The sequence below is a fragment of the Xiphophorus hellerii genome, chromosome 20 (genome assembly GCF_003331165.1).
Source record: "Xiphophorus hellerii strain 12219 chromosome 20, Xiphophorus_hellerii-4.1, whole genome shotgun sequence".
NCBI classification, from domain to species: Eukaryota; Metazoa; Chordata; class Actinopteri; order Cyprinodontiformes; family Poeciliidae; genus Xiphophorus; species Xiphophorus hellerii.
Window position 1 is genome coordinate 20,120,621 of NC_045691.1, and position 26,144 is coordinate 20,146,764.

Below are 26,144 nucleotides of genomic sequence, written 5' to 3' on the forward strand. Positions count from 1 at the left end.
AGGATTTCAGCTCGTCTCAGGTCGTACCGCAGTGATTTTCATCGGCACCGTTCTCACAGTCATTTTCACCGTCGCACGTCCAGCTCATGGGGATGCAGCGGTTGCTCGGACACGCAAAGAAGGGCAGGGGACACTTCGTCCTGCCGGCCCCTGACAGAGCAAAGTTAACGATAAGAACAAGAAAAATATCCTGTATTATAATTAAGTTCAAACTGTTCTCTTTTTATTTTTCTGTTTCTTCTGGTGTAATCTAAGATGAATACTCGACGTATCAGTCGATGAAGATTCAAAGCACCTGGGCAGTTCCTTTCATCTGAGAAGTCTCCACAGTCGTTGGCTCCATCACATTGCCATGAGGGGACGTAGCAGAGCGTGGTGAACTCACACTTCTGAAACATCACACTCTTCACTCCCAGATGGAAGTAAGAGGAACAGTCCGTGGGAGCTTCGTGAAGAAAAACAAACAAAAACTGAAGCCTCCGAGTGACATGCTGAGTTTAGCAGAAAATTATTACTGTTCTGTCCAAGAGACTGGATCAACTTACGACAGTTCATCTCATCACTCGCGTCCTCACAGTCCACTTTCTGGTTACACTTGCTGGAGTTGGAGATGCAGCTTCCGTCTCTGCACTGGAACTGATCGGCTGAGCACAACGTGGCTGGAGAAAGTGTTCAGGTAAATAAGCATTTAGAACTTTAAAACTCAGCAGTTTTTAGCCATTCCCAATTATTTAGTACTTTAGTTTTTAACCCTTTCGCAATCTTTTATCGTAATTTTACTCCACTGTTCTCCCCGTTTTCTCAAAGTAGACTCACTATTGCAGAAGACTTCATCCGAATTGTCTCCACAGTCATCCTGCCCGTTGCACCAAGAGCTGTGCCCCACACAGCGGCCATTTGTACACCGCCTGTAGCCCTTCTTGCACACGCGATTGGCTGAGAACCAGAGAGAAATGGGGTGAAATTTCCAATGTCAGAAAGAAAAATACATTATTGTACAGAGGAAAGATTGTCCTCACCACAGTAGGACTGTTTCTCATCAGACTTGTCCTTGCAGTGAGCCATGCCATCACAAGTTAGAGTGTAGTTCACGCAGTCTCCGTTTCCGCACTCAAACTCATCAACGCCTGTACAGGTGGAGTTGACGCCTGAGGCACAAACAGAGGAGGGCAAAAGTGAAGGTTTTCAATTTAAACCTCATTAAAAACCAAAATGAACTCCAAAATATCTTTTTTTTTTGTCAAAACGTATATTTCTTAAATTATTAATTGCAGGCTATTCCCTCAGGTGTGTGATCAGAGAGCAGAAGCAATAGCTAGATTGGTGAAAACATCTTCATAAAATAGAATCTAGTTAAAAGATTTAGAGCGCATTAATGTTTGATTATGGATCCACACATGTTAACCCAGACTGTTTTTAGTTAATCTGACTCTCGTCGTACCAGTGCAGGTGTTGTCGTCCAAAAGCTTTCGTTCGCCACGGCAGCCGCAGGTGACTCTTCCTTCAGAGCTCAGCAGACACAGGTCCTGACATCCTCCGTTATGGACTCGGCACAGAGAGAACTCACCTGTGCAAACATGAGGATTGTGAGAAGTAAACAAAGCTGCACACAGTACCTAGAAATTAGACCTTGCAACTGTGGGAAGACCATTTATCATATAGCAATCATGCTGGATCCCAAGTAGAGAAGTCCAGAATTTTCTCATGCTTGAATATCAAGCCCTCAGATACAAATATCTATACTATTTTAAGGCTTGCGTGTTTATCTGCAAGCAACGGTGTTGTCTTAAAAATGTAGGCAACACCATATAACTTGCAAAGAGAATCTGAATTCATGCGCATAAATATTAACAAAAACTTAGATCAGCTTTGACTTTGACTTAAGTCAGGTTATTTGTGGAGAGCTGCAATAATGACAAAGTAATCACTCCACACATCGTGCTGAGCCCTGACTTACAGCTGTTTGTGTCGTTGGCCACGGCAACAATGCCCATGGGCTGCTGGGGGATGTCGGCACGCAACACCTTCATTTCAGCCCCGGTGTATTTGTCGGCACGAAGGACAGCCCTCCTGACCCAATCCGTCCAGAAGATGTAGTCTCCGTAAACAGCCAGGCCAAACGGATGGACCGGCTCGTTCTTCAGCACCACCTGAGGTAGAAATAACAGTTTATGACATCAGTTGATCAGGAAATCACATCCACACATATTCTATTGCTACTATTAGCACAGCCTTACAAAGGTCGGATATGTGATTACGTACGTATCTCCGACTGCCATCATACTCGCAGCGCTCAATCTTGTCAAGGGTGGCATCAGAGAAATAAAGCTTTTCAGCTCGGTGGTCGATGGCCAGCCCGTTGGGGGTTCTGATATCTGTGCCGATGATCACCAGGACGTTAGAACCACCCAGCGTAGCACGCATGATGCTGGGAGATTGCTCATTCCAGTTGGTCCAAAACATCAGGCTGTCGGTAGAAATACCGCAACACAGACATGGTCAGTGTTAAGAACAAATGTGTGAAAGTTAAGAAAGAAAAAACCAGCTCTGACCTCTGACACTCGTCAAGCACGAACGCCCTCGGGTGGTCGTCTCCAGACATCGTGACCACGGTGTTCCGGTCAACGGCGCCCCAGCGGCTTTGGTCCACATTGTGGCGGGTGATGGTTGACGTAGTGTAGCTGGTCCAGTATAACATATCCCAGCCTCTATGGTACGCCAAGCCCTCCACAGAGCCCACATCTGACACAGGAAGGAAAGCGAAGAAGCATGTCAGTCACAGGTTGTGTTCAAATGCCAAACGCAGTCCTCTGCTTGCAGGTAAGTGCTGCCTGGTATCACAAAGTCACAACTCTGGAGTTGGGAGTAATATGTCCTTCAGGTCTTTTATCCAACAACCACGATGCCAAAAGGACACAAGCTAACTTTTTATTACACTACATCAACAGATGAGAGGGGGTCATTTTCTGTTGCACAACCTTGAAATGAGCTAAACGTTGTGATTTTTTCTGCCTGTAGGGAGGTGGAGTACACCAGAGGATAGAGGAACACAAAGTTCAGACTGAGAACAGCTGTGCTGCTAATGAGAAACAGCCACACATGCACGCTTACAAGGTTTCATTAAGAGCAGGATTGCTTAAAAATAAAAATAAACTTCTGTAATAGTTCCTTTTATTACACGGTTCTTAAACAGATGGATGGACAGATATGGAGTACACATATTTTACTATGCTTTCATCCGTAGAAAATCCTCACATTTAAATTCCATATTTTCCAAGATCTCGTGGGAACATTGTTAATAGTGATAAAAGAGGTCTTTTCTCAGGACTGGATACGACCTCACTAAGTCTTTCCCACTTCTGGCCAAATACCCAGTGAGGCTCCTTGCCAGATGAGGCACATCTTCAGTCTAACACCAGACATGATTCACTGTTTCTGTTATGAATGTTTCTAAGTGAAGCAACGCTGCTCCGAAGTTGAGCAACTTTCCAAACAACACTTTTTTTGCATTCATAAATCACTGCGCAGTAAAAATCGATGTACATGTAATACATTGTTCCTTGTTCCCTCTCTCTTTAGAGCTGCTAATGAGCTGTAAATCTCCAAATCTTCCTTTTTACACAAACTCCTTGATCTTTTTGTTGACCTAAATTATCTCGGCATGTATACATTTGCTGTTGCCAATCATACAGATGAGTTCCAGTTTTATAACTCCTAATGGTGGCTTTCCTGACACAGATTTCATGGCAGCTGCCTGCAGTAGGTGTGATAGCTGCTCAGTGTTTGCTATCAGGCTGGAAGTCAATAATTACCCAGATTTTGCAGGCGAACTCCATTCCACTGACTCCTCTTGTTTATTTATAGTTTCTATGCATATTTTGTACATCCATGCACAAGGACTTCTAAACAAATCTTATCCTTTCTGATAAGAACCTAAAATGATGAAGCATGGGAAAAAAAAAACTTTGCTAGGCCTCATTAGGTCCTCCCACAGAGAGGCGACCAACCCATCTCTGGTGTGCTGTCTCATAATCGGTCCAGAGTTCACCTACCGCTTACAGTCAAGCTTTTCACCTTCTCCGTTCACATCATGCTCCCAATACGCTTTGCAGAATATCCCTCTCTGCGGAGAAAAGAGGGCTGTGGATTGATTTGTCCGACTGAGAAGTGATGTGGAGCGGTGGGCTGCTGTGAGATGCCAGATCTGAACTCACAGCTTTCATTCAAGATCACAGGGATCACAAAGAGGAGCAAAGAGCTGATTGGACGGCACATGGAAAATAGATGCATCACTAAACAAGTCTGTTATGTCGACGGTCATGTCCCGATAGGAGCATGTCAAGAAGAAGCAGGTGTTTATATTTAACAATCACCTTCTCCTCTAAAAACTGCCTGGTAATTGTCAGCACCCTCACAGTTACGTGTCTGGAAATCCGTATGATGTTATTTCTTGGAAGACTGTTATTGACTGTGACTAATCCTTTCTACAGGTATTATCAGCTGTTTTATGACTGGCTGAGTGTAATGACCAAACAAGCTGTTGGGGAGTATTAAGAGCGTCAGAATGACCTGGACTGAGGACAGGATGCTGAACTCTTCTGGTCCAGAGGGTCCAGTGGGGAACAGCAGCAGCGTGGAGCAGATCCTCGTCCCCATAATGGATTCACTCATTTTGATCCTGGGAGTTACTGGACACAGCTTAGTGATGGTGATCTTGTGTGGACGACAGAGGAGGGGGGTGGGACACACTGGACAAACTCCCCAGGTGTCCACGATGGGCAAGGGAACGGACATCCTGCTGCTGGCTCTGAGCGCTGCAGATCTGCTTCTGCTCTCCACGATTCCCTTCTACACGGTCTCCATAGCCATGCAGAAGTGGCCGTTTGGGAACGTCATGTGCCGTCTGGTGGGCTTCCTGGGATCTGCCTGCTCGTCCGCCAGCGTCTTCACCCTGGCGGCGCTGGCCGTCTCTCGTTATCTGACTGTGGTGAAACCCACCAGAGCATACAGCCTGCTCATCCCTCGCAGGGTCTCCATGATCGCCGTCCTCATCTGGGTCCCAGCCTGCTCCCTCGGAGCCCCTCAGTTGGCTTTCCGCTCCGTGGGACCCCCTCGAGAAATCACTGACGGCCTCACTTGCTTTGCCTTCCTATCTCACGAGCAGCAGATGATTTATGGACTGTTTCACTTCCTCGCAGCCTTCATGCTTCCACTGGTCACCATCACAGTGGCATACGGCAGCATCTACGTGTTCCTGTGGCGGGGCCAGCAAGCTGGCAGGGCCCCTCAAGTCGAGCGCTATCAAAGCAAAGTGACTCAGACGACAGCCATGCTGGTGCTGGCCTTTACTGTGTGCTGGCTGCCCTCGTATGGACTGACGCTGGCCTTACTGGCCAATCCAAACTCGGGGGCCACTGGGGCCACGCCGCATTATGGCGCCTTTAGTGTGTTTGCTCGCCTAATGGCAACCTCTTCTACAGTGATGAACCCTATCCTCTACGTCCTGATGTCCCAAAAGTTCAGACAGGATCTGCTGAGAATTTTCAAACGGGAACGGCAAAAAGTAAAGAACAATGTGGTGTTGTCTGTTGTCTGACAGTATTAATGTAACCAACTCACTGACTGGAAAACAAACTTTATGCTGTAAGACCTGTGAAGAAAATGGTTGCCACTTGGCATCGGTGACAGACTGAAACTGGAAAGCTATGCCACTCGTTGTAAACCGGTATTCACCCTTGAGTCGCATTAAGAGATCATTGTGAAAACGGTCTTAAAATTTGCTTTGTGTCCAGATGGTTTACAAGAACAGTAGGAATTGTCTATTCCGGGGAAGAGTGGCAAGAAATAAAGAGATAAGAAGGCTCGACTGTTTACAAGCCTTGTAGCAGATACAGCAAACCCGCTAAAGAAAACTGACTGCATGTTTAGGGTCGTTGTCTGTACAGCAACACATTGCAGCTAGAGCTAAAAGGCATTTATGATCTGCATTCAGTGGTACTTAGATGAAATTTTGGCATTAATAATTTGCAAGAAAAATATTAATGTAATAATTGTGTAGCAACTGATGAGAGTGGGCCAGGAACAAATGCTGGCATCAACTTACGCTGTGATTTATTCCTTTGTAAAGTTCAATCTCAGATCAGCAAATAGCATCAAATCTAAATGTATTTCTGTTTCAAGTTAGAAAATCAATAAAATTTGCTAATTAATGCATGTTATTTGTTGATCAGGAGACCTGCTAGTAGCAACACAATGTAATAAATATTTTTTCTGAGATTTGTACTGTCAAACAGCACAGCAACTAGTTTAATAAAGCACAGTATGTGATTTGTATAAAAAGTACAAATAAAAAGTTATTCCTCTTCATATTCAGCCACGACTAAAGTGCAAAGTAGCCATTTTGGATTTTGACGTTGGGGTTGGTAAGAATCCTCTGATTTGGACTCAGAATCTATTAATTTCTCCAACTTTAAATCTTGTAAATGTACATGTCAGAGTAACAATAGAACATTAAACATAACATTAAGCTCCCTCTTCTGACCAATTATCCCAAACAAACAAATAAGTGTTGAGCAACAAATTATGAAGCTTATTTTCCTTTTGCCCCATTGTTTTAAATGAAATGAGTTTGTTCAAACTGTCAAACTTTGTGTGTACTTGGGTGTTACCTACTGTAAAATGTTTGAGAGCCAGCAATATAGATCAAAGCATAATCATGTGTAAATGACCTGGTTAAAGTCCAGACTTCAACCTAGTTAACAGCCTGTGGTAAAACTTGAAAACCGATGTTTGTAGACAGCATTTGTTCAATCTGAACGCATTATTTGGTAAAGAAATAAAAACAAACATTTATTTTTTTTATCTGTAGTGTAGATTACAGATAGGAGAACTGAATTGCATAAGACGATCACAAGATTTGCTGTGGGTGTGGATGGCTTACGGGCGCAGTAGGAGAACCAATTCTGAATCACATTCCATGTTAAACAGATTAAAGCGAAGCTACTTTGGTAAAACATTAACATTGCACCTGTGTTTTGTTGTGCTCAGATAAAGTAAATGAAGGTCTATTTGTTTCTGGACCTCCTGTCCATTTTGTTCTCAAAGCATAAATAAAAAAATAATTCCCCTTTCTTTTGGGTTTGGCAACAACTTGAGAAGAAAGATTTCCTGGTTCTGTTTACATAAGTGGGAGTTTCTGTGGAAAATCTTGCAGCTTTGTTCTCCAGGAGGATTTCTCATCAGGGGGTTGACGGTTACACACAAGCCCTTTTCTAAAATCGAAAGAAAAAGGTTGGAAAAAAAAAACACAGTTTGGCAAATGACAGGGTTTGTATGTTAGAGGAGAATGTGGGAATAAAAAAGAAAGAAGATAAATAGAGAAAATATCTGTAGAAATATCCTTACCCTTTGAACTTCTTCGTTTTGTACAAGGGGCATTTGAACAGACAATTTCTACAAAGTATTTTGATTCAGAGAGACTAAATACAAAGACATCTATGCCGTACTTTTCAAATTCGTATGAGTACAATTTATAGTGTATCAGTTTCTTTCTGCTTTTCAGCTATGAACTACTTTGTGGTGGTTTATCATAGAGGTACCCCCCAAAAGTTTGTTTGTAATGTTACAAAATGCAACTTGAAAAGTATGAATGTTTTTATGAGGAGACAAAAGTTGACCGAGTTGCAAAACTAAAACTGAAAAGTAGGGAAACTCACTCTCTACGACAGTTTTGCGGTCCGATCCATCGTCGCTGATCTGCTGGATGTTACCAAAGTGAATGTCGCTGAAGAAGATGCGGTTGGCTCCTTTGCCCCCTCCTCCTCTGTAGTCAAAGGTGAGTGCGATGATGTTCTTCATGTGCTCCGGATCTTCAAACGGCTTTATGGGCGCGTTCAGGTTGTTCTCATCTGACAGGTGGACACTCTTGAGTATGGTACGCTCCGAGTAGAGAAGGTAGCCGTCGTAGTCACGGCAGCCGCGGCCGTCCTCGGCCAGCATGCCATGAGCGCAGGCACAAGTGCGCTGGCCATTGCCGCGGTAAAGGCACAGCTGCTCACAGCCACCATTGTTCACTTTGCACACATTTGTTCCTGCGAACAGACACAAGCATAAGGAACTGCATTGATTTTTAAATCAAATTATGGATATTTTTTCCCCCTTCTTTGGGTTTGCTTACCTTGCTGCCTGGCCCTGTTGAAAACCTTGATATCTTTAAGCTGAACACCAATACCAGTTCTCAGAGAGACGGAGTCTGATGCATTGTCCTTGTTGCCTCTTTTAATGGAACCATTCGCATGTGTCCTGCACGAAATACAAAGCGTTCATCAGATGCTAATGCTTGGAAACGTAAAGAAAATCATAATGAGCAGCTGGGGAATATCTGACCTATCACTCCAGTAGATGTAGCCCTCAAACACAGACACAGAGAACATATCCATGTTGTTGCTGGCCAGCACCACCTCCCTGTTTTCTCCAGTCTCCAGGTTAATACGCTCGATCTTGTCTGTTCTGGCATCACACCAGTACAGCAGACCGTCCTACACACCAACATGAAGTAATCACGATGCTGCACACTCCCTGCACCTTCATCTTAATAGCATAAAGAAGTGCTCCATTGTGGCTTACCTCATAGTCAATGGAGATCCCGTTGGGCCAGCTGATACTAGCGTTGACCAGGATCGCCCTCTGTGAACCATCCAGGCGGGACCGCTCGATGCGGGGGTACTGACCCCACTCTGTCCAGAACAGGTAGCTGCCAGTAAAAGCATGTAGGAGCACAGAAACACTTAAATAGTGTAATCAATAGTGAACTGAAACTACAAATTTGGTGGTTAAGCTGAACAGCGTATTTCATTTTGTAATTCTCACCCTTTCTCAGGATGCACGGTGATGGCGCGTGGCTTGTCCAGGCCCTGGGATATCACCACGTACCGGAAGGAGCCATTCAGGCGAGCCACCTCGATCACATCGAAACCTTGATCAGTCCAATAAATGTTTCCTGTGTAGGACAGAGGAGAAATGTTGAAACAGACAGATCTGTAGGCAAGATGTACGTCCACTGTATATATAGTCTAAAAATGACATGTTTTGCTCATCTGTCCCTTTTTTAGTTCAAGTTTTTAAAATATTTTTGCAGGGTATCCCCGAGTGTATTATAAGTCTGGCAGGCCACCAGGCTTTACTTGTGCCCCCACAAGGCTAAGCATTGCTTATTTATTTAAGTCTTTTTAAAATGTTTACAGTTTTTAAGACTTTATAACTATAAAGTTGGCAACACCAAGACTATAAAGTCTTTATAGTCTTTTTATAGTTTTAAAAGCACTATAAAGTCTTTTTAAAATGTTTACATTTTTTAAGGCTTTATAGTTGGTGTTCAGGTGTTAATCTTCCAATCTTTCAATAAAACATGACTATCAAGTGATATTTTCACATTTCTTGTCAACTTTAAACATTTTTCAACTCAAGAACAGGACGAGCCGCTGGATGAATGACTGCCCTAGCGCCCAACCACTGGGCTTAGCAAATTTTCTGGGGGAAACTTTGTTTTGTATTCACAGAGTTCAGTGAACTTCAAATAAAAACATAATTACATGATTTTAAATAAAGGAGTATATAAATTTAATTGCAGACAGTTGAGTTTATTACCCACTCATACAGTGCACCTCCGAGCTATCTTTAAAAATGCATTAGTTTTTCCATGGGCGATTTACAAAAAGAAGCTTTTTCTGCAGCCATATTTCTAAGATTTGTGGCGTTTTTTGTGAGCAGCACTTGTAAAACTGTACAAGTAAAGCACATATTTTTTGTTGATTTAAAGAATGTCGGTTTTCTTTTAAACTGTAAGTGTTATTCACATTTAACAACATCGCCATTGAAATACACATCTTGTTTTAAATGTCAAATTTTTAAAAAAAACTAAAGTGATCTATCTATATAACTAGCAAATGACTGTATTGCTTTTTTTTGTTGCCATTCTTAAGTTTTACATTGTTCAGTCTCTTTGGTGATGCTTCTCACCAGCTATCCAGTCAACAGCGATCCCCTCCACTCTCCCGATGCCGTTGGTAATCACGTCTTCTCTCCAGGTCTGATCTCTCTTGGCCCTGCTGATGGTACTCAGGCCCATATCCACCCAATAGATTGTATCATTCTCTACAAAAGTAAACAGGCTTCCTGATCAATAAAGGGAAATTATAACAAGAAAGTCAGAGAGGGGGGAAAAAAAGAAAACTTTACCAGCGTGGAAATCTATGCCAACAGCTAGTGAGGTACCAGAGACAGGTACTAGAGCATCAGACTTGTCTGAAGGGTCCAGAGGAATACCCCGAATGCCTTCATGAACAGAATACAGAAGGAAGGAGCCCACTCCTGCAATAAACACAAAAGTAGATCTCCTAAATCTCTGAGCCACTCCCTGACCATTTATGTTAGCTTGTGAAGCAGAATTTGTCTGAAATTAGGATCTTTGTATGCATGCAAACACATCCTACCCTCGCAGGACTGCTGCCCGGTTCGCAGGCTGTATCCTGCAGTGCACATGCAGGCTCTGGTGTTGTGGGAGGTGGGGAGGCACAGCTGGGAACAGTCTCCATTGTTTTTGCTGCAGAAATTGGTGCCTGTGAGCCGAAACGCACAAAGACAAACACACAAAATAAATCAAAGATGAGTAACCGGGTATAAACAGCAGTGCCTGTGATAAACATTCAGAGGCTTTAAATTAGACCCTCGGTCAGACAGATGCACGTTGCCTTTCAAAGGACTTTAACAAACAAATGTTGCACCTTTTTGCACGGTTTCATTGTAGATCTTCATGTACATCATGGGCGAAGTGCTGTTCCGCAGGACTTTCCAGTTGCCACCGTCTTTCTTATCACACGTTCCGATCTGGTCAGTTCCTTGGTCCGCCCACCACAGCTTATCCCCTTTGGTGAACATCACACAACATAGACATTACACATTTTTGCTGAAACTGCAGCTAAAATAAGGAGTTTATGATAATGGGCACATTAAGGCCTACCCATAATAGCAAGCGCTGTAGCCTTGACGAGCTTGCCCTTGGTGCCTTCCAGCACCTCTAGTCCAGAACCGTCCAGGTTGCAGCGGTTGATGGTGCTGTTTCCTGAGCTGATCCAGTAGAGCTGAGCCGTATCGAAGTCGATGGAAAGGCCTAGGAAACAAAAGAGCATGTAAGAGCAATGTCTGACCTCATCACTAGGGGGAGCTGTCTCTTAGTCACAAACACAGGGGGACAATGGTTCTCTCACCAATAGGGCCTTTTTGGTTGATGAAGAGGACACTGCGGTTGCTGCCGTCTGTGTTGGCCATGCTGATGTTGTCGCCGTCTGTCCAGTACAGTTTCCTGGTGTGGACACACAGATAACCATCAATTTTAAAGGTTTTTTATCAGCAGAACATATAAAAAATACTTAGTGTAGCCTATAGAGCCTTGCAAATTTCTCAAACTTTTATGTATCTTATTGCATTTTTTTCTGATATACCAACACAAAGTAGTGTGTGTGACACAAATGATGCATGGTTCTGATACTCTTTTACAAATAAAAATCTGAGAACTCTAACTCAGGATGTGTTCCAGCCAGTTTTTCATACCAAATACTGACAAGTTTGTCAAAGTTTCTTGCAAAAGAAGTCAAACTAGAACATCTGTGAACAGCAATAAGACTTGCATACAATTATCAATTTGACTCATGTCTGTCACATTGGGAGTCATTCTTTGGTCTTATGACCTCATCCTCCTTTAAATCTCTCTAAAACTTTCTCTCTGACCCATTTGCTGCATGTCTTGGTCTTTGTGATGCTGTTTGTCCACTATTGTTTTTTAACATACCTTTGAGGCTTTCATAGAACATCTGGATTGACACTGATTGCAATTGGTCACACTTGGGATATCAGATTAAAGTAAAAAACAACAATTTTTAGATTTTGGGTTGCTAGAAAGAAAAAATAAGGAAAATGAAGTATTCTTTACATTCCACTTCCCAATTATGTTTTCCAGGGAAGGGGACACTTTTGAAATCTACTGTATGTCACTCTAAAACTCCAGATTTCACAAACTCTTTTACCTCTGAAAACTTATAAACTAACATAAAAGTTTAATTTTGTTATTTTTTTTACCTTTTTAACTTAGTTAATTGTTTAATGTCATGTCGTAACCAGATACAATTGTCAGCCCTTTGTTATGTGTCATTGCGTATTACTTAATATGTATCACTTCCTTTTAATTCTAACTACATCCAGCCACAGCCTTTATTATATTTAACATGTCTGGGGAAAAAAAAGAACACACTAGGGGATTCACATTTCCTCTTTCAAGCTTTTCCCTTTTTTTAGTGCAAACACACAGATTATCCTGCCCCAACCTTTCTTGACCCCACCCACTCCAGTTGGGGTCAAGAGTGTTTGTGTGGCAGAGAAAGCAGGCAGCTCCAGCATATGCTTCCAACATCTGCTTCTCATTTTCAAACACACCAACAAAGCTCTGATCGGAAACAGTCCTCTTCTTCACTGAGTCCTTCAAAGAGACAACGGAGTAAACAAACAACAGACACACTTTCTAAATGGAAATCAAACACACAAAGGCACACATATTTCTGCAGAACCACAGTATTTGAGGTACAGATGGTTTGTCTGTGCGCTGTTTGACCGAGGGGGAGGCTGGAGCCAAGTTCTGTTTGGAGATTGGGGGGAGAGTTTCAGGAGGGGAAAAAATGAATGTTTTAAGTAACGCAGGAGGGGACAGGATGTAGAATAAACAAAAAGAACTTAAATGGAAAAAGTGAGAGAAAGACAGAGACACTGGCTGTGAATCAGACACAGAGTCTGTCTGAGCTCAGAAAGTGACAAAATAAAAGACAGAAGCAGCAGAGGATTACAATTAAATGAGAGAACAAACTTTAAAGCCATTTTTATAGTAAGAAAATGCTTAAGGGTTAGCTGTCGGTAATCTATTTATTAACAGTGACTACATAAGGGGAAAACTGAGAAGATGCACAGTAATGTGTTTTATATTATCAGTAAAACCAGTGGTAGTTTTTGGACAATATGGCTCTTCACTCAGAGCAGCAAAGTCTTTACCTCAGCACTATTCTGTATTTCTGTTATTTCCTCTCTATATGACTTTTCTATATGTCTTTTATTTATCTATTTGCTTTAGGAGTGCTATGAATTTACACAAACATAAAAAGTATAGTATATAGAGTAATCTATAAGATTACTTTTTGTAATGAATAAGGCTGGCATTGAAAATATCAGTTTTAATTGGATCTTATAAAGTCAAAGTTAGCTGAATGGTGTTTGTCATAGGAGTGGGTGTTTGTTTATATGTAGAGACCACATGTGCTGGGGGTTCAGTAAGGACCCATATATGGAAGAAAAGGTCACTGGGTAAAAGAAAAAATATGTCTCACAGCAGTTTCCGAGAATGAAAGTGTTTCTACATCTGACAACTTTATGAGGAGCCTCTTTCTATTTCCGTGTGTGTGAGTGTGTGGTACTGACCCCAGCATTGGATGCATCACTAGACAGTGTGGTTTGTCCAAACCCTGGATGACAGCATTTTTAAAGGAGCCATCCAGTCTGGCGACATTAATCTGTTTCTTATTGGCATCATAGCTAGTCCAGAACAGGTTCCTGGACACCCAGTCCACCGCCAGGCCGTGTGTATTGGGTAGATCTGATGAAACACAACAAACATAAATTGCAGATCAAGTCTTTGGTTTAGACAGAAATTCAACAAGCCTTTTAAAAATAATAGACAGTAGAGAGGACAAAGGTAAAACTATAGTGTGACTCCTTATCACTGGAGCTCTTTTAGTTTAAACAGTTTTTCATTGATTTTTCAGTTGAACAATGTCTGCACACTTGTATGTTGGTTGTCTGCTAGCTGTATTTTGACTATTAACCCTCTATCCAACAAAAGTTTATTTTTTTTATCTGAATTTCAATGGTAAAATATTATAATTTTTTCAGTCCGTGCCTAATATACTTTGCAGTTTCTCATTTAAAAAAAAAAAATATTATGCCAAAGTAATCTGCCCAAACAGACATTTCCTTCACAAGTCTAAGTAATGATCCTTTGAAAGAGGTTCTGCCTCATCATCCTTACCAGCAGAGACCACGGTCTCAACTCCGGTTCCATTAATAAAAGCTCGCTTGATCGTTTGTGTCCGCACATCTGACCAGTAGATGCGGTGCTCTAGAGCGTCATAGTCCACCACCGTCACGTTGTCGATGTCCGGCACAGTGAAGGAGATGATGTAGTTGTAGTATGGGTTATCTATGTCCACTCCCCTGATCTCTATTTGTCGAGCATAAAGCAGAAACTGGCGAGATTCTGCGGGGGAGACGAGATGTTGACATGCGTCCATTAATGCTCAATGAAATTAGTCAAGCGGTAAGTGCAGCAGCAAGTCAAAAGGGTAATCTCTGAAAAGGAAGTAATGCCTAATCTGTGGAAGGATAGTTGCTGCAAGGATGAGTGCTTCTTTGTATTTTTCCTGCTGCTTGAACAAACACTTAATTCAATTGTATTTTTGACTGACGTGATTATATCTAGCAGGGTAATAGCACAGCAACCGTGGTGAGAGTAAATTCAATCAGTGAAAATTCATAACAAATAGGATAAACTCAGCAGTCACTGTTTGTTTAAATCTGCGCGGCTTCAGAGATAGAAATAAGAAATGGAAAGGGGGGATTGAGATGGGAGACTAATGACTCCGTCAGACTGTATCAGTCAGGCAAGAGTATGTTGTGGATGTGGGGGACAGAAATAATGGCTCCTCGGATCCAATATCACGCAACATAATTGAGAGCCTTGCCCTGAATATTAAACTCAAGCAAAAAAAAATAAACAGACTGCCACTATAAAAAAGAAAACATTATATTAAGATTAGACGTTCCCTCTTCAGAGACTCACATTTCTACACACAAACAGCAACAACCCCCTCCACTCTCTACTGTAAGAAAAAAAACAAACGTGTTTAGACTTACCAAAGCACGTCCGTTTGTCGGTGCCCAGCTTCATGAGGTGGGGACATGCACAGGAGAACGTCTGATTGTAGTTGATCAAGCAGAGGTGGGAGCAGGGCTCTTTGCCATCTTTAGCTGCACAGGGATTTGGAGCTGCACAAACGACAGTGTAGATTAGAAGACGGACTGAGAAGGTGCACATGCAGACGGTCGGTAATTTTATTAGGTGCACAAATAGTAAATTAGTTGGGCAGAGTATTTTAGACACTGATGTGTCTATTTTAGACACTGATGGTCCCGACCCCAGGCCATTTTCTGCATTTCTTCCTCTCCTCTCTCTGCCATTCTTCTTGTGAAGCTACTAATAGAAAAGGACACTAGCACCACACAATCTTAAAAAAAAAGTCACAGTGATGATCCACAGTTCCTACAATTGTTAACTTTATAATTGCATTTCTGAAAATAAATGTAAAATATCCCGACCATGTTTTTTCTACAAAATGACTGATGAGTGTTTTCTTTCTTTTATTGCCTCCACGGTGCTTTATTAAATTGATCTAAATATGTCCACTAACATTGATTTATTACAAATAAACATTGCAAAAGAGTGTGTAATTTATTATGATTGTCCAAACTTATTCACACTGCTTTTGTTATATATTTTAAAGTTAACAGTACCTATGAACTGAAAACTAAAACCAGGAGATGACTGAAGCAAAATGTGGGGAATGTTCAACCAGTACAAGATGCTTAGGTATGAAAAGTACAACTTCCCGACTATTTTCTGTAACAGATATCTACCCAAGGTAGCCTGGTTCCTCAAATAGGTGAAAAATTGCCAAAGAAAACTATCCACATAATTGAAAAACAGAGATTAAACCAGCTAAATTTCACTTTCCCTCAGCTCATAGCAAACCAAAATCAAAATTGGTCCAAATTGGGATGGGTAGGTTGAAGCTAGGTTTAATGGTGGCATATAGAACAGGATGCGTGGCGGTGCATCGACCCGAACACTGCGCGTTTGCCTCGCCGCTGTCGCAGTGTCTGGTTGTGCACCTCTGAATTTTTGTAACTCAGTGTGAATTGCGCATGCCACCATTCACACAAACTGGATGATTTGGAAGATTTTCTTACAGAGCAGCTCCCCTTATGCTGGCATTTATATAAACCTTCTAGGAGAATATGGATCCAAAGTACATGTCAACTATAAATGCCATACCGCTGTCTTGGCTCACGCGAGCTCAAATCCAACTCTCAAAAGTGCAACTATAACTCAGTCTTAAGAGTGCAAGAAATCAGAAATCAGTACATGCCAAGACAAGCCTGATCGGTGCATCTCTGCAGTCAAAACAACTAAACACAAAACAATGGCAAGATAAAAACTGGAGGAACTGTGCAACCAAAAGAAAAGCACTTATAGCTGAATGTATTGCTTTGTCAGGTACATATACAACAAATAATTATAATAATAATAATAATAACTATTGACTTTTAGTTGGCAAATAATGATTGTATACACTGATACCTTGTGGTTGTCTGGATGGATGGTAGACCTGCAGGTCAAAGGGCTGTGTATTAGTTCTCTGGACCACAGTCACGTTGTTCCCAGTCCACTTGTTTGCCTTGGCCAGCGTGTTGGTCCTCCAGTCCGTCCAGTAAACCTCTCCACCATACATGGTGACAGCAAAAGGATGCGAGAGGTACTCATGGCCTCTCAGGACCTCAATCAGTCCAGAACCATCATACTTAGCAGAATAAATAGCATCGGATCTGTGAAAGTAACAACTTTAGCTACATGTTTCTGTAAAGATCTATAAAATGTGAAAGTTAAAAGGTATTTTTTTTATTTGTTTGACCTGGCATCAATCCACAGGATGCGCCGCTCCAGATAATCCACAGTGAGTCCGTTAGGCCATCCTCCACTGCCTGTCTCCTTATGGATCGTCTTCCTGCCTTCTCCGCTCATGGATGCAGCCTCAATCCTCGGCAAACTAGCGTCCCAGTCTGTCCAGAAGAGGATTCTGCAGAAATATGTTTTAACATAGTGACTTGTTGTGACTATGCTCTGTTTTATTTGCAGGAGGTAAAAGCAAGCAGTGCAGCTGTTACCCATCGCGGGGGTCAAGAGCAATAGCTCTAGGGTGCTCCACTTCCCCAGCCAGCAGAGTAGTCCTCATAGTGCCGTCCAACTTGGCCACCTCGATCTGATCAAGGTTGCTTTCCACCCAGTAAATGTTTCCTGCTATCCAGTCCACTGCCAGACCCTCGGGTGTAGCCAACCCATACTGGATCACTACATCAAAGCTGGTTAAAGCTGAAGGAGGAGGAAAAGAGACAAGAAAAACATTCAAACATCCTGATTTTTATCAGGTCCTTCATCTGCAGCCACTTATAAAGTTGTATTGGTGGAACTCTTCAAAGCTTTATTATGTGATGCCCAATTAAATCCTGTTTCATCAGGCTATTTAGGAAAACAAATAATTATCTGTGTGCTGAAGGTACTTGTTGAATTTGCACTCTATTTAATTTCACATGGTTAAAGGCTCTGCTGGCAAGAATCTGCTGATGACAGCTTTTTCAGGCTACTGTAGCCCACAGCACTGATCTACAGGGGTTTAGTACTTAGAAATTTTGTAATTGTAATAAGACTCCAAGTATCACAAATTGTCCCCTAATGAAGTGTTTAGATGCCATGTAGAGAAAACAAAACGGCACAATAAAAACAAAAGACAAAGTGACTGTACAATTACAGAGCAGCTCCTAGAAGCTAAATATGTGGTGTCAGGGCTAAAGAGAGATCACAGCCTCTCTCTAACCCTTTAATTTCCCACTGCCTCCCTAATGAGAGTGATGAGTAATTATTTGGGATGAGTCAGTATTGTGTTCTGAACAATGTTGACATGCTCAAAAACCCAAACAACTTCAATACAGACCTCTGTAACTGACAGGCCTTTAAAGAGACAATTGGGATTTTCTGAAATGGGTTCATTCCAATGAATGAACCCATTTCTTCAACCCATTTGAAGTTTGAAGAAGATGTTTTTTGTAGTGAACTGTACCCACAAGTTACAGTGGGTACCAAGTTACTGTAGAAACTTCCAAGAAGTTTCTTGGAAGTAACCAAAAAAACTGGACGTTTTCTGTAACCACGTTTCTTGTAACTCCTGTTTTCAGAGGAGATTGAAGCAACAGCTAGTCAGTTAGCAGCTTGGCAGCCAAACGCAGATGAGAGGAAAATAATGGACCTTACCAAGCTCCGCCCACAACCGACCCACGTGACCGTAAGTCTCACAAACAAAGCCTGGCAGCGGTTGTTTCTATATAAACATGACTCCATTAGTGCATCATTTCTACCGGATTTTCACAATATATCAGCTACTACAACGGACAGAGGAACTAACAAGTTCATGTCATCATCTGGGAGCAGGTTACTGGTTTCTCAGTCACAAGCTGGTTGCAAACCTGAGGCCAGCAGGTGTCAGTCAGTTATGGTTGATCTGAAATTTGGTTTGATGACGTCAATATGAGAAGATACAGACTGATAGCAGGAACCAAAGAGCTCTGTAAAGGTAAAGGCAAATCTTCTGAAGTTGGGATATAATTAATTTAATTTAACATAATTACCACGATAGAAGCCATTTGTTTGTTAAAATTTTATGAAATATATTTGTTCTATTTGATGTTTGTTGTGAATGACGTCTACTCACAAACGAACGAGGTAATTAGTCCAACGTTTAGAAACTACAGCGGCTGTAATGCGCCACAGCAAAGGTAAACAAAGGTAAAATACCCGAACAGGTGATCAACTCAAAACCACTCCTACCTTTTTACTCTCTCTCTCTCTTTGTAGTTTAAGCACACCTGTTACCGTGGCAACCGCCTGCGCCCCGAAAGACGAGCAAAGATTACGTTAAAAACATAACATTCAGTCCGTTACGATATCAAGTTTCCAGGCTTGATATTTATTTCTCGATTATTAATCAGCGCTTCCCTGAACACAGCGACGGTTGATTGACTAGCTGTACTTGGTGCTAACGTGGCTAACACGAGTAACAGTTTAGTCCAAAGCCTTTTCTGCTAAAATAAAATCTTTAGTGTATGTCAGATACAGCACAGATTGCATATTGATCTGTTTAGCTAACGTAAGACTGTGTAGCAGACAGGCTTCAAGGTGTAGAAGTTGTATCAGTTCTGCCATTATGCTGTACTTAGCTAACGGGAAGCTAAGCGTGTTTGTGAGACGGCCGCGCACGTGACCACATAGAATGGGCATCAGGAAATGAAAAGCGGCTCCTCTGGTAAGGTCAATATTAACCTAGCATCCAATTAAACAAAGAGATAGTCACCTAACATGTCCTTAAGCTAGCGACTAGTAAAGCTAATAGCTAGCTAATCATTGTAATAGCTGGTCAAACTAACAACTAGTTAAGGAAGTTGTGAGTTTGCTGTTCAAGCTAACAGCTAGCAGCCTAATGGTAAAGTCATTTTCAAAGTGGATAGGCCACCAAGCTAAAATCAAAGATTTGAGATTTTGAAGCAATGGTTCATCAACCTTATTATGACTTTTACATTAAACAATTAATTCCATAGTCTAAAGTAATACTGCAATATTTGCAGAAAAAAAAACATGTTTGTCCAATGTTCGTTACAATAATGTAAAAAACAGATTGCAAATTATTTACCAGTTAAACTGTATTTGTTTTAACTTCTACAGCAAATAGATAATGTATAGCTAATGTTTTGGTTTGGCCATCTTTGTCTGATCCAAGCATTTTTCTATTAAGTTTCAATCAATAAAGCTGGGTAGCACATTTTCAACTCATCCATCTTTCTACATTAAAAACAGACTGAAAACAAAACATGAATAGTGGCATTGAAAGTACAAGTTTTAGAAAACATCTCATCAATTTATGTATATGATTTCAAGCCACTTAGACTGCAAGTGCCATAAGAAAAGAAATAGTAGCTTATCTGTAAAAACGATATATCTGTATATCAGGCTATATTTAGGCTTTATATATAAAAAACACTTACCTCCATTCTCAGACAACTTCCCACGATAGATCTTATCCTCCACTACGTCAGTCCAGTACAGGGAACTCTGGTTAAGATGGAAATCCAGGGCGATGGTGTTTCTGAGGCCAGGCACCAGGACACTGAACTCCCCCTTGTTCAGATCAATGCGCCGGATTTCATGGCGGTTTGAGAAGATAATAAATGGTTTGAATGGATCTGTGAAAACACAGATAGAAAAGATCTCAAGAAATCATTGATTACAGCTGAGTTTATTCTCCCAAGACGATTGACACTCTTTTAGGCAATGACTCTCCTGTTCTTATTCTAAAAACTAACCAAACCAAAAAATGTCCTCTAAGCCTTATTTATGCCACCCTTGGACTTTGGCCCAATCCTTTTTATTGCAGAACTGTTAAATAATTCAGTCACACTGGACGGTTTTCAAGCATGACTCTCCTGTTCAAGATGTTGTCAAATAATCTCAACATAATGCAAGTCTGCAATCTGACTGGGACACTCCAAATCCTTCAGTTTTGTTTTGAACCATACACTGAATTTACTGGTGTACTTCAGATCATTGTCCTGATGCATAGTAAAAGAGTGTTTGAGCTTTTCTACAATTTTATTTTAGAACAAGATTTTAGTCTAGAGAGTAAAATTTATGGTTTCATCAACTGCAGTGACTCTTTGAGGATCCAAAGAGGCAAAGCAGCCTCACACCATTTAGTCAGTTTACAGAATATTTTCCCAAAGGAACATCTTTGTTTATTTTTAGGTAAGCAATGATTTTTGGTCAAGTCTCTTTTTTATTGTTGAATCGTGAACTGACTTTAAGTGATCTAAGTGAGATGTTGGACATTGATGACAGAACTAGACACAAAATCTGCCTCATTTTATTCAGACAGTCTCAGTGTAGTGATTCTGATGTTGGTCGAGAAAATGCTTCACATTTAAATTATAGGGAATCTATCCCTTTTACTACTCCAGTTGGAAAAGATTTCTGAAGCTTATTTCCATCACAACATCAGTTGTGGGATTGTGACTCCTTCACTTGGAGATTAGGGGTAAAATAAGGAAAAAGGCTGACTTCAACTCCCCTCGTCTTATTGTTGCTTTCTCAAAAAACATGGAGACGACAAAAAAGGATTATTAATCGCTTATTGAAGTTTTGTGTGGTGTATGTTTCTGACCTGTTCTTAAATTTATTTGGATTGTGTGTGCTGTGTTGCTTCATTAAGATATTTTAGCTTACTTCATGTTGCCAAACAGGTTCTAGCCAAGTGATTTCTTCATACTTCAGGTCAGGTAGTCTTCAGTGACAAGTGAAACTTAACTTAAATTATGACTTAACAAGTGAGGGAAATTATTCTGTACTTACTGAGGTCATCTTTGCCTAAAATTAAACATTTTTCAGGAACTGAAACCTTTGTGTGACAAAAAAGCACAAAGTGAAGTAATCCGTGAAGGAGACGTTTGTGCTCAGAATGTCTTGCCCATCTGAGAGGCAGTCTGTTTTGGCCAGGCCACTATTGTAAAAGGGATTTTAAATCTTAAGGTCTCTACTTAAATAAATTTGCTCCAAGCAAAGAAGAAGAGCTCTGCTGTGCAGTGTATTGGAGGTGGCAGCCGTGTAACGCTGCTCTGGGTGACTCTCCCTATAAAGAGGGGCTATGCTGAAAGCTGCTTTAATCCTGTGTAATGAAAATGGTGAGTAAATTAGACAGCAGTTATCTGGAGCAAACAGGCAGCTAGACAGGCTGCAGGATGAACAACAGCATGCAGCTGGCTCGCCTCTAAAACCGGCAGGTGAGGAGCAGCAGGATAAAGTTTCATTCTTGGGTGGTTGCTGCAGGGAGATAAATACAGTATGTTCTTTTTATGTGGCTGATAAAACTCGAAGCTGTTTTAGGGGACTCCGTTCCTCAACTTGACCTTCCGATGACTTCGATAAAATCCGCTGCAGCTTTTGATTCTTTATGACCATTTGCAGAAAATAATTTTCATTAAAATATTTTTTTAAATAATAGAATGTTTATGGTCTCTCAGGGAACCTTCTGATCCATCATAAATTTGTGCTGAGAGCAGATAACCTCTATGTCTCTTTCTTTTTAATACTCCGTGTTTCACTCCAATAGAGTACAACATTTTGGACCAAATGGATCTCCAACAACTACACATGTTCTTGCTGCAGTTGTGTGTCCTGTTACTTCATCACATTTTATTAATAACCTCACTCTCAAACATCAAGTCTTTAAATATGGCACATTCAAAATTATTACCACTCATGCAGTTAAGACTTCATGCAAGTACATTTAAGTATTAGTACAACACTTATAGTTCTTCTAATATTTGTAAGGCTGAAGCATGCCATTTCTCTTTGAAGACCCATTCTTTGTTTTCTGACTTAGCATACAAGATTTTTTTTGGGTGTTTCAAAAAGCTTATAATATTCACATGCACTTTAAAAAAAATGCTTCTAGAGCTGTTGAAAGAGAAACAAGCCCACAGCAACACAGATCCTCCACCATACTGAGCAGTGAGTATGGTAAATGTTAATCTCTTGTTTCACATCAAAGACAACAATATTACGTAATCTAAAAAAACCAATCAGACAGCTGCAGCTGATCCAGAACGCTGCTGCTCATGTTTTTGCTAAAACCAGGAAGATAGATCCATAATCTCTCAGAGTCTATTCTCTGTAGCTCAGAGGATAGACTTTAAAGTATTTTTGCTAGTTTATAAATCACTGTATGCCTTAGCACCAAAACACATGAACTCTTGTTGTTGTATCAACCCTTCAGAGCACTCAGATCTTCTGTTTTCAGTCTGCAACTCCAGAACCAGAACCAAGCAGTTTCAATGCTCCACTAATCTGGAACAAACTTCCAGGAAACTGAAAAAATGCCTAAACACTGAATTCCTTTAAATCAAGGCTAAAAACCTACTTGTGTAAAGCTGACTTTAATACTTAATAACTGAAACTGAAACCATATTTGATGTGTATTTGCTTGATGGTTTTAATGGTGGCATCTGACGAAACTTAATGTTTATTGCTGGTTTAATTAGTTAAGTTATTATGTTTTTATGGTGCAAACCACTTTGAACTGCCTGGTTGCTGAAATGTGCTATAAATAATCTTCACCTGACTAGTCCTATTTCATCAAATCCCACAGTTAAATTTAGAGTTTTACTAGCTTTTAATTTAGAGTTGACAATATACAGATGGTAGGACAGAAAAGCCTGAATACCCAACCAACAAGTGGCATATAAATGGCTTGTAATGGTTACCAGGGAGACTTTTTATATACAGCATATCCGGAAACCTTAAATGTTCCTTGGTGTTCCAAGAGCTAAATTAAAAAGTAGAGGTGATTGTGCATTTATAGTAGCTCCTCCTATTCTCTGGAACAACCTACCTCTCCTAATAATAAGTATCCTGAGTATCAATCACATCAAGAAACTCTAAAATACTCATTGCTTGCTATTTAAATCGATAACATCAATTTGTTTTCAACTTTTCTTATGCTTTTAGTGAACTTTATAGTCTTAATACTTTCTTGTTTACCATCTATATTGCTTGCTGTAAACATTTCTGCAGCTCTTGTTGGTATAAAGTGCTGTAAAATGTAGATAAAATTGTCGCTGGCATTGACTTCTCACCAGTATTCAACTCCTATCTGCATTTCTCAAACAGTAAACTTTGGAGATTTTATTCACTTTCTATTCCATCGTCTTCATGTGCGACTGCACCATAAATATGGTTATTGCTCAGAAGTGTTTGAAAAGCTTTACACCTCGATGAAACAGATAGGCACTCATTACCTTTTAGAGGTTCCTAGGCATTCCTAGACTTAAAAATTGGATAATAAATTTAAAAAGCTGCTTTTGTTAGGGAAACACTTGCCTTGCCAATAGCAATACATTTTTTTCTCTAGAGACATAGATGCACTCAAATTAAGGGTTGATTTCTTTATGACATTTTCAATGTGAGATTATGGAACTGCAGTAAAAGTTGAATTTATTTTAGTGCTTTCACATACTTTTACCAGAAAGACCAATAAAGGTAAACTGGTTGGATGTTACGTGTTTTCCTGATGTAAATCACTTATACCCAACCCACTGTCATGTTGTTCTGTTTGATTGGCTCTTTCACCTTTGCTCTTGCAGTTCTCCATATCAGGCTCCAGTTCCCAGCCGTCATAACAGGAGCATTTCACGCTGAACTTGTCCTGTTCGCAGCGCTGACTGCACTTCAGGTGCTTGGCGCAGAAGCTCTGGATCTGACACGTCTTGTTGTCAGAGCCCAGCTCCATGCCCAGCGGACAGGAGCAGATCACACCCTCGCCGGGAGCCACCGTGCAGTTATGGCTGCAGTCGCCGTTGTTCATAGAGCACAGATCTGCACAGCGAAGGAGTGAGGCCATTAGGGTCTGAAAACAAAGAGGACTAGTACTTGATGTTCTGTTCTCAGTCTGAACGCTGTTCTTTTCTTACCGCAGAGTTTCTCATCAGAGCCATCTGGGCAGTCGTCGTGGCCATCACAGATTTTCTCTGCAGGCAGACAGATGGTGGAGTTGCTGGCACACACGTGGTGGGAGAGCTTACACACCAGCGCTTCGCAGTTTTCCTCATCTGAGTTGTCCTCGCAGTCGCTGTCGCCGTCACAAACCCAGGCTTTGCTGATGCAGCGAGCTGTGGATACAAGGTCGGGTTGAAACTAAAAACTAAAACTTTACATAGCCCTACTTGACATCTTTGTTCCGAGTCTGCCCCACCAGAGTCTCTGCAACCAAACTTGACAGCTGGATCACACATGGGTGTGACGCCCTCGCAGTTCTTCTCATCGCTCATGTCCATGCAGTCGGTGTCTCCGTCACAGCGCCAACGCAGCGGGATGCACAGGCCGTCCATCCGACACTGAAACTCATCGGTGTGACAACCACCGGGTGGACGTGTGGCTGTGGGGGAACAAAAAGTTTGTTTTCACTGATGAGCACAAAACAAAGTCCAAAATCATGAGGCAGAAAAGCAGCAAGAACACTGACTAAAACAGAACATGTTTAAGTCCGTCTGTTCCTTCTCCTGTTGCTTTGGAAAGAAGCTAAATGATGACCATGCAGTTCAAATTATGGGCTTCTATCTGCATGAGTTAGTCAAGCAAAATAAATTACTGAAAGTGTTTATGTTGTTTAGCCATGACAAAATGGAAGATGAAAGCTGAGCAAAAAGAGGTGAAAAACAAGGCTGCACGCTTTTTTAAAAAAAAGTCAAAATGACAAATATGCAGATGTCAAAATAAAATGTAAAAAAAAAAGTTTAAACGTCATGAAAACCCAAAATGACATTGAGTACTGTTGAAATATTAAGAAAAACTTATATAAAAAAAACACAATATCAAGAAAAAAATGCAAAATGTTTAAAATAATGTCAATTGCAGGGAAGAAAAACTCACATTACTTTAACAAAAACAAAAATCTATTGACAAGAAAAAAAGCAAAGACAAGACTGATACCACTGAACAAAACCTTGAGTCTAATTGGTTTAGACTGTTGACTAGCTTGTCTGATACTGAAAAATCCAATTTGTCCTGTTCATTGAACAGAGCATACCTTACCACATCAGTAACAAAACAACTCTTTGGTGCAAAGTTAAGCTATGTGAAGAAGACGTGAAGTTAGCAATTTTCAGTATCAGATGTTTAAAATTAAATCAAAGGCAACACAAATATGAACAATTAAAAAACTATTTTTTACAAAACTATTTTTTCTGACATGGAAACATGTGCAGTTCCTTCAGGTGAGAAGAGAACGAGAGAGTGAAACTTCAGCTGATAACAGGAAGGCTGAGTGTTTTAAAGCAAAGTTGCTTTATTTTTCCCATTGAGCTTTTAATTTCTGTCTTTTATGAAACATGATAAATATAAAAACGTCAACTTTTTGGACATCTGAGGGTAATTGTTTAGAGTCTATATTTTCAAACAAATACACAGAGAAAAATGTTGTAGTAATGATATCCTTGATAACTGTGACAACTGCTAATATAAGATGACAATGGGTGTCAATAAGTGTTAAGTCCATTATCCCTTAGTCATTTTTCAAATAATGAACCCTCATTTTATAGCAATTGCTTTAACACAAAGCTGT

The 26,144-nt window shown here is 40.8% G+C and overlaps 2 protein-coding genes across 9 annotated transcripts in view; one reads left to right on the plus strand and one right to left on the minus strand.

The window, feature by feature from the left end:
• The window catches only part of LOC116710686 (low-density lipoprotein receptor-related protein 1-like), a 111,406-nt gene that overhangs the window by 20,274 nt on the left and 64,988 nt on the right, over positions 1 to 26,144 (minus strand). For all 7 annotated transcript variants that reach the window (XM_032549850.1, XM_032549847.1, XM_032549853.1 and 4 more), the window contains 30 exons: positions 24,777 to 24,959; positions 24,496 to 24,693; positions 24,155 to 24,400; positions 20,020 to 20,217; positions 17,095 to 17,299; positions 16,842 to 17,006; positions 16,511 to 16,755; positions 15,007 to 15,138; positions 14,123 to 14,350; positions 13,516 to 13,690; positions 11,265 to 11,359; positions 11,018 to 11,167; positions 10,782 to 10,922; positions 10,491 to 10,616; positions 10,237 to 10,368; positions 10,018 to 10,152; positions 8,869 to 8,998; positions 8,626 to 8,752; positions 8,386 to 8,537; positions 8,177 to 8,301; positions 7,716 to 8,090; positions 2,553 to 2,742; positions 2,263 to 2,467; positions 1,958 to 2,150; positions 1,442 to 1,567; positions 1,020 to 1,148; positions 817 to 936; positions 546 to 659; positions 296 to 445; positions 28 to 150 (listed from right to left, as the gene is read on the minus strand). In XM_032549850.1, coding sequence (XP_032405741.1) covers positions 28 to 150; positions 296 to 445; positions 546 to 659; positions 817 to 936; positions 1,020 to 1,148; positions 1,442 to 1,567; positions 1,958 to 2,150; positions 2,263 to 2,467; positions 2,553 to 2,742; positions 7,716 to 8,090; positions 8,177 to 8,301; positions 8,386 to 8,537; positions 8,626 to 8,752; positions 8,869 to 8,998; positions 10,018 to 10,152; positions 10,237 to 10,368; positions 10,491 to 10,616; positions 10,782 to 10,922; positions 11,018 to 11,167; positions 11,265 to 11,359; positions 13,516 to 13,690; positions 14,123 to 14,350; positions 15,007 to 15,138; positions 16,511 to 16,755; positions 16,842 to 17,006; positions 17,095 to 17,299; positions 20,020 to 20,217; positions 24,155 to 24,400; positions 24,496 to 24,693; positions 24,777 to 24,959 — 5,013 coding nt within the window. The remainder of the gene's footprint in view (positions 1 to 27; positions 151 to 295; positions 446 to 545; positions 660 to 816; positions 937 to 1,019; positions 1,149 to 1,441; positions 1,568 to 1,957; positions 2,151 to 2,262; positions 2,468 to 2,552; positions 2,743 to 7,715; positions 8,091 to 8,176; positions 8,302 to 8,385; positions 8,538 to 8,625; positions 8,753 to 8,868; positions 8,999 to 10,017; positions 10,153 to 10,236; positions 10,369 to 10,490; positions 10,617 to 10,781; positions 10,923 to 11,017; positions 11,168 to 11,264; positions 11,360 to 13,515; positions 13,691 to 14,122; positions 14,351 to 15,006; positions 15,139 to 16,510; positions 16,756 to 16,841; positions 17,007 to 17,094; positions 17,300 to 20,019; positions 20,218 to 24,154; positions 24,401 to 24,495; positions 24,694 to 24,776; positions 24,960 to 26,144) is intronic.
• LOC116710687 (delta-type opioid receptor-like) lies at positions 2,757 to 7,673 on the plus strand. Of its 2 annotated transcripts, none has more exons than XM_032549854.1 (2): positions 2,757 to 4,395; positions 4,491 to 7,673. In XM_032549854.1, the coding sequence occupies exon 2, from the start codon at positions 4,565 to 4,567 to the stop codon at positions 5,594 to 5,596; it is 1,032 nt and encodes a 343-aa protein (XP_032405745.1). In that variant the 5' UTR covers positions 2,757 to 4,395; positions 4,491 to 4,564; the 3' UTR covers positions 5,597 to 7,673. The 2 variants fall into 2 exon arrangements, with proteins under 2 accessions (XP_032405745.1, XP_032405746.1); XM_032549855.1 differs by having other exon boundaries at positions 2,757 to 4,352.

What these genes read in the sequence shown, in the direction of transcription:
- LOC116710687 (XM_032549854.1), top strand. Translation starts at nt 4,565, where the DNA reads ATGACCTGGACTGAGGACAGGATGCTGAACTCTTCTGGTCCAGAGGGT.